Source organism: Charadrius vociferus, unplaced genomic scaffold (assembly GCF_000708025.1).
Source record: "Charadrius vociferus isolate BGI_N301 unplaced genomic scaffold, ASM70802v2 scaffold309, whole genome shotgun sequence".
Taxonomy (NCBI): domain Eukaryota; kingdom Metazoa; phylum Chordata; class Aves; order Charadriiformes; family Charadriidae; genus Charadrius; species Charadrius vociferus.
This window is the reverse complement of record NW_009661370.1, coordinates 3,395,170-3,403,188: the sequence shown is the minus strand read 5'-3', so window position 1 is coordinate 3,403,188 and position 8,019 is coordinate 3,395,170. Positions and strand designations below refer to the sequence as shown.

The following is an 8,019-nucleotide window of genomic DNA, read 5'->3' as shown; positions in this document are numbered from 1 at the left end:
ATTTATTTTTCCTAAAACCTAGGAAAAGCTACAGTACATTGCTAGATCAGTGGCCTCAACCCTGAGCTGAAATAAAGGACCTGCCTTGGCCAAGAGACTTAGTCACATTACTACCCCAGCTGCATAGCAGAGACAAAATAACCTGTCTGCGGCCTGTTGCCTTCGCTGTAAGTAGTGCGAGATTCAGTTCTGTAATGCTTGAGAGTTGACTGGAGACCACCATGTTCATTTTCACTACAGGAACAAAAGAAAGGAGAACTCAAATTCAGAGATTCAAGTGAAAAAGCACTCAACAGGGAAAGCCAGTATGTCCAGCTTCTGGAGACCAAACAGAGAACGTAATTAGTGGCAGACTTGTCGGTCTTAAGCGTTTCCCACTTGGTAGAAGAGATTATTAAACCACGTACCAAACTACAGTTAAAGAGACTTCTACTATTACCCCCCTCTTTCCGGAAAGAGTCTCCAACTTGATTTTTTCCCCCAGAACCGAGCATCTCTCTCTCTGTACCTACACTGCACCACAGAAGATAAGTGAAAACTTAAAGACTGTCTGGCAAAGGATTCAACCCAACTGCTAGCAGAGAAACTTCCGCTCGTTTCCAGCGTGAGTCGGAGCTGGCCATCATAAGAATTCTTACTACGACACAGCCTGCTGCACCTTCCTGTAGGGTTCAATGGCATCAGCTACCCATGGCTAGGAGCATCCATAACATGAAGCATTCTTGCCTCCTCCTAAGAGGACTTTTTTCCTTTTAAACAGCAGAAACTGTAGAGTCAGTATTTCACTTAATGGAAAAACTAAACGCAGCAACAGACTGAAAATAAAGCTTGTAAGAATCATTTATACTTCTAGTAATGCACACTTCTTTGTGAGCTGATCAGTTTACAGATGGTATGGTTTTTGTTAGTTTAAGGCAGCAAGTCTTACAAAATACACAAGCTCACCTCCCTCATGTTTGTGCTACTGTATCCTTATGTGCACAATAGAACCTCACTAATTTACACTAATGACTGGAAGAACCATTAATTCTCTTGGTAAGTGAACAAGAATAAGGCATTCCATTATATATTCTGATCACTAATTATAATTTCGCTCTAATTATAATCTACCAGCAAACATACTTCTGTGTTTTAGAAAATAATATCTCTTACCTTCAGATATAATTATGTGTGCAGATTAGTGGGTTCTGCTGTGTAAACACGCAGGTGCATAAGCAATTTTCAGGTTTTTCTTCATTACATCTGACAAGAAAGTTAATGCCACAGATATAGACTGTGGGAAAATAAATTAGGATTTCTCTATAATTTGTGCGGATATGCACAACTGGGCAGTAATTTATAGCTCAAAAAAAAAATTGACATGAATGTTTACAAACTGAAATGAAGCAAAATCAGCAGCAGAAAGCAAGGCCATTCCCCAACCATAACTGGCTTGTATTACACTATTCCAAACTCTATGAAACAAAACAAAACAAAAAAAAGAATACAAGTACTAACTTTTATATACAAGTTTGAAATCTAGTAAAGCAAAGAGTGGAAAAATTTGTTGACGCTTCTAACATGATATTCACTGTCTAAATCATGGTTGAAGTAGACTGTAAATACAGACAGAAGATAGGATGCAAACTACATGGCTGAGTTAAAAAAAAAAAAAAAGAAAGGGACCAATGTGCATTGTAATGGGATAGAAATTTCCCTTCATATGTGCAAAAATCCACAGTTTCATTAATGTAGAGGTCATAATTCTAGTAACAGATCTTAAATGTCTAAAACCAGTCTCCCTACATCCTGGAATCTACCTGTTTACATCAGCCACTTTAAGTGCACAGTACCCTGTTCACACATATAGTATTCAGCAGTTTCTGGCATTTCTCAGAAATCTAACATTCGCCTGCCTTAAATCTTGAAAACAAAGGGGAGAGTTCATCCACGGCGTCATACCACTGCTTTTGAGTTATACCAACAGTTAAATCAAACTCATATTCTCTCTTCTTCCATGGTGGCAGGAGTCCTTACAGGACTTGTAAACAGCAGTACACAATACTGTAAACAAATAATTTAAGTTCTGCTTTATACAAGATGTTAAGTTAACCCAGGTCTACCAAACAGGTGAAAATGAAAAGGGTGGCTTCACACAAAATCCTTCCCTTTTCTCCCAGCAATTCTTTTCACTACATAAATAATCCTGAGCTGAAACAGGGCTTGGCGAGAGCCTTTTTTGCATATAAAATCAACGTTCTAGATTCAGCTCTCGTGTTCTGTCAGGAAGTCAATTGCTGGAGAGATTAAACTGAAGTATTTCAAACCATTTGTTACTTTGGAGGAGGACTTATAATTTGGTGTGGCGACCAGTTCTAGACCCAGATGCTGAGCTTGCCAAGGAAGCTGATGCTGCTGCATCCTCCGCCTCCTCCAGCTCATCGTGTAGCTCCTGGCTAACGCTAGACTGGAGGGCTGCAGGAGTTAGCCACTCCTTCGGCAGACAGCTCTGGAGAAACGGTATACAAGAGCTGAAGTAGGCAAGGCGATTCACCCATCGTGGAATCTCTTTTCCACACAGAATCTAGGGGAGAAGGGAAAAGAAAGGATTAAATTGTCTTCTGGACTCAGCAGTAACAAAACTACAGTACTGTAAATCAAAAGCAAAGGCTGCATCAGCCTTACGATTTACATACCACAAACACCAGTCAAGAAGCACTCAAGTTAGCTGCTCTAAGACAACCTTCTCCACCAGTAAAAGCAGCACCCCAAGCCGTACAGGGAGACCTGTTTTCCACCGTGAAAGTTTGACACATGGTTGTATGCTTTTTTTTTTTTTTTTTTAAGTCCTGAAAAGCCTAACCACCTCACTCTTTTTGAATAACTTCTATAAAAGGCATAGAAATGAGTTAAGTGTATGCTTTCTATTCACCACTAAATCCTCAGAAACAGAAATCACAGGAGAAAGCCCACCACTATGAAGAAAGCACCCTGAAATCAAGCAGTCAAGACGACAGTATCAATACTACAGTTCCGTGGAGTTATGCGTATAGCTGAGCCTATTTATTGTGATGGCTTCTGATGACCTCGCGTAAGACACCACTATCTTACAGCACCTAGGCCAAGCACATACGCACTCAGGTTCACTGGAACAAGAGAAGCTAATACAATGCAAAGCTGGTTTCAAGTCCTCAAAAAATATATAAAGCTGCATTAAATACTTGTTTTTAACTGTACATTAGTCGTTAAATTGTTTCATTGTCCCTATCAAGGAGTGAGCTATTTTACTTAACTACCTCCATATTCACTTCTGGTATTACTTCAGTGCAAATCTGGAGAAAATCCTAACTAATGGGAGCATTACTCTGCTGTAACTGAGCAGCATTTAACTTGTAATTATATCCCTGGTTTTATAGTCAAATTGAAGACTAAATAGGACAAGACATAAAATAGAAACAACATGACCATGCAGTTGAAAAGTATGGCAAGAACCTGGCCATATAGGCCAGATTTCATACCAACTGCAGTTTTGTCAGTGTCTCACCCTACTTACTTGTACCAGCATTGCATGTGAATCATCATCTCAATAAAATTTTCCAGTACCACTGGAAGATCAAACAGTCTACACAAAACACAGGTTATACAATAAGTGTGCCATTAACTATTCTGAAAAAAAAACCAAAACCCAAACAATTACATTTTATGGAAGTTCACCATGGAAAAAATAGCCATCCCTTTTTTGGAGTGCTTCAATGAAACACTAGAGTAAATTCTGACAAGCACAGATTGCCAACTACCGAGAAAAATCACAAAAGCCATTCCCCTCTTTGTCCTGGGTTACTTCTTCCTGACCCTTTCCTTTGTGTTGATACACAGGTGAGTGATCAGGCATTCAATCATACTGGCAAACCGATCATGTTAAAATAAACCTGAGGGGAAAAAGCGAAGCCCATTCGACTCTGCAGTCAGATACTTTGCACGACCACTCAGGTATCTACGTGACCAGGGCGCAGGTGCTGGCAGAGCAATAACTTGACAAAAGCCTCTCAAGCAGAAGATTAACATTGTCTGTGAAACTTCAATGCCCTTGTTATTCTTTAAGAGTAGGTCATAACTTCAAAAATTATTTTCAGTGGGATGGTTCTGTGGGGAAATACTGATAAAAATAACACGTGGTTCTATCTTCAGTAGTGATCTCTGAAGCACCTGAAATGCTTTTGAAATCCTGTTAATACTTTATTTACTAGGTCTCTCAATTAGGAATGCACTCCTGCTTGAACACTAACTATATATGACAACAATATTTAGCATCTTTGGCAGCAAAATCTTGTGCTTTGGACATCAGCACAAATAAAACCTGAAAAACGGTGACATTTGCTCAAGGTAACAGAGATGGGAAGCTGGAAATTAGGCCAAACATTCCAAAGGACAGGAAGGAGATGACGCTTTCTAGCAAGCACCCTTCTATAGACCTTCATGTTTGTTTACCTCAGATAAAGCTGAAGAAAAGTGATTGCAGTTTTTGTGCATTAGGTGATACGCATTTCCTTTGAATTCTTTTCCAAGCTCTTCTACTATTTTTTCTATGTCATCTTCCATAAAGTCAGTACTGCCTAGAACCACAGCCTCTCTAGAAGAAAAACAGAAATTAAAAGGTGATCAGACTTCCATGATATAGGTGGATTACTGTTCATACAACGCTCAAAAATCACCCCACTGCGGGTGGCGAGATCTTTCTGCCCTCCTAGAATAACAGATTCTTCCTATTCCATTTTACAACACCACTTTCATCTTTATCATGAGAGATTATTTCCTTGCTGATTGTCCACCTGTAGCTCACTTAAGTTATTTGCAACTTAACTCTGACAAACACTGGATGCTATTTTCCCTTCTTCTCCAAAGGATATTGTTTCTAAGAGACAGCTGAGAAGAGATAAGAGCTTGTAATGCAGGGAAGGGTCAAGGCAATCACATTGAGAAAGTGGAAAAGAGACATGGGGAAACCCTGAAGAGCAGCATTTTTCAGCTTTTTCTTCGAATAAATATTTCACTACCTTGAAAAAGCTACCCCATTGTACATACTGTATGAATAGCAAAAGCTAGCCACAAGTCCACATAATTTGTACACATTTAAGGAATTTAATGGTATGCTAAATTCTTTGCTGTAGACACTTCACTGTCTCATCGCCTCAGTCCATCTCTCATTTCTAAGTAAAGAAAAAACACTAATTTCTCAGAAAGTCAGAAATCCTGTAGAATCATTCAATACATCTACCCTCAAAAATATATGCAACAAGTTGCCTTCTCAAAAGCAAGAAAATAGGTATCTTTCTTACTTAAATTTAAATGTTTCTCCCAACTCGGAAGCATTTCCTGGTGAAATTTCAAATATTCCAGAAAAAGGGTATGGATGACCACCATAGGCAAATTCTGAAAGAGAAAGCTCAGATTTAACAGAAACAGCATACAATGACAGTAAAAACACAGCAGACCACACTGACTGGAGGATCACTTCAGAAGGACCTAAAGCTAGAAACCAGACAGCTTATTTACATGTGTCACAGATGCAAAGAGCTGGAAATGAATAGTTTTGTTAGTTACTAGTCAACCTAAGTAAAAGCTGACAGGAAATTTTCTACCTCAGTGTACAGGTTAAACTTGAATAACTTTACAGTAAGTATATATTGTTTTCATTGTGTAAGTGAGGATTTACAAGTTAAATTGTAAATCCTACCAATGCTCTTTACACATGCTTGTCTGTGAAAGTCCACTTACATATTTATAGATTAGGGATTCAAAGCACTGCATCCTCAAAGGTCTGATGGTGCTTCTATTCAGTGTGCGCTACACCTGTAAGTATAGTAGCACGTAGTGGCCTAATAGGCTTTTTTAGTTTCTTGATTTGCAAGAGTTCAACTGTCCCGAGTTCTTTACTATAACAAGAAAGTAAACCAGTGCACGCATCTGAAGTCTGCACGTAGCATCTGCTGGCATAAGCACTTACAGTACATGAAAATATCACGGTCTGCTTTAGCTTCCTTCTGTGTCTGTAAGATAACGCAGTGTGGCACACCCAGAGTGCAATAAAAAGCTTTAAGCATGACTTCACGCTTCCTTTCCTCAAAATTCCTAACGCATCATCCAAGTCTAGCATCCAGTTTTGTGGATGATCTTTTTTACAACAGGTTAATAAATAAAGTTTGATGTACTTTGAAAAATGCAAGTCATTGTTCTAGCAGGGATATGACCTGCTGTATGAGAAAGCTGTTATAATCCACACAGGAAGGGAGGCACATGGATTTGGCACAGCTCAAGCACTGGGTTTCAGGCACAGAATTATTCAGAGTCAGGTCTTTCTGGTTTGGATTAAAAGAAATCCAAAAAAGTTTTAACAATAAGCATTGTATTTTGTCAATTCGTTGCTTTGATAACACTTGCAAACCCAGTTACAATGTGACCATTATAGTAGCTGAAACATCTACAGTTTAAGATAACTTTGCGCAATGTGGTCTTTGGACTGCACGCCGCACCTTTCGCTGCTTCCCCTCGCCTCCAAACACGTGCCAAAAAAAGAACTGAAGTAGATTTTTCTTCTTTAAACAGACTACTTTTAGCACCACCATCACCTCAGAGCATCACACTGCTAGGCAAGAACACCTCAGACCTGAGCCTGCGCTACAGTGTGCTCGGAAACACTTTCTGGCAGCAGTGGGGATTCAAAGTAGCCTGAACAGAGCAGGAAGCTCATCCCCAAAGTCCAACCTATTTAGCAAAATTGGAATGTATTGCTGTATTTATCACAAGCGTACCTTTTGTGAACAGTATGCATGACATGCCCCTCAAAGAAACTGTCCCTTTAAAACAAAGCAACCTACCAATAAGAAATAAGACAGCTTTTCCTGAGCATCATCCAGTTTTAGATGCCTATTTGCAACAGACCATTGTTTCTGTAGTTAAAAATGAACTCCTCGCACTAAGTGCTGGCAGAATACTGAGGAAACATGATTCAACCATGCTTAGATGTAGCATACATTTGTTTTAACAATAGGTATTTCAAAACCTAAAATGAAGATTTCTATGCCTAGCTGAAGAAATTGCACACTTTTTCATAGTTGCATAGCTTTATACAAGAATGCAAGATGACTACTGGATTATTCATATCCATGTTTTTTTCCAGAGGCAGAAGAGATGAGAACTTTAAGAGAAAGCTGATGAACAGGTTTTAGGGGCCAGACTTCCCTCACTACCTGAAAAATGTTTTTGAAATAATATCATTACCGGAACAAAGTTACGTTTTTCTCATACATACCTCGGCCATACACCTCTATACCTGAATGGAACACTCCAATTCCAAGGGAAGAAGTATATTCATTCATCCAATACTAAAAGGAAAAAAGAAAACAAAAAAGACTAGTTAGTTTCCCAATACAGATTTGTCTTCTGATAGCAGACTGACATGCATTTATACCCCACGTCAAAAACATAAAAACCTACTACAAAGTGAAACTGCACAACCCATTTTATGGGAACGGAACGTGCCGTTAAAATTCCCCAACTGAAGACAGCAAATTAATTCCATTAGGTTCTACTTCAGTGTTTTAGTGATGTCAATGTTTTTCAACCAAGGAGAAAGCAAGCATCTGGGAGAAATCCAGATCAGCTTTCGATTTGTCAACAAGTTACAAGTTGTAAAGTTTTCCATTAGGTGGAATACATTCTAGAATCAACTGCAGTAATTAACTGCAGAAATTTTGCAGGAGCACTTTTTTTCTTTAAGTAACATCAGAATGTAGGATTTTAATATACACACACCAACTGTCATTTACAGCATCGACCACAGTTTTGCTTATGACCAGATGAGCATGAGACACACTCAGAGATACGTAAGAAGGATTGAAATAACCTTAGTATATTTTGTCTTTGAATACCCAATTGGTGGTTACCATACAAGAGACTACGCTCTCTCCAGGCTCCTGATGTATGTATTTCCGAATGTAAGGCGTAGGTCTTTTGCATAGGTCTAACACCTGTTTCTGATAT

General features: G+C 38.9%; 1 protein-coding gene across 1 annotated transcript; it reads right to left on the bottom strand.

Moving 5' to 3' along the window:
• Window positions 1–654: 654 nt before the first annotated feature.
• Window positions 655–7,355, bottom strand: DESI2 (desumoylating isopeptidase 2). The gene is made up of 4 exons (XM_009893650.1): window positions 7,289–7,355; window positions 5,316–5,409; window positions 4,468–4,609; window positions 655–2,563 (listed from the first exon to the last, which is right to left on the bottom strand). The coding sequence occupies exons 1-4, from the start codon at window positions 7,353–7,355 to the stop codon at window positions 2,330–2,332; spliced, it is 537 nt and encodes a 178-aa protein (XP_009891952.1). The 3' UTR covers window positions 655–2,329.
• Window positions 7,356–8,019: the final 664 nt, after the last annotated feature.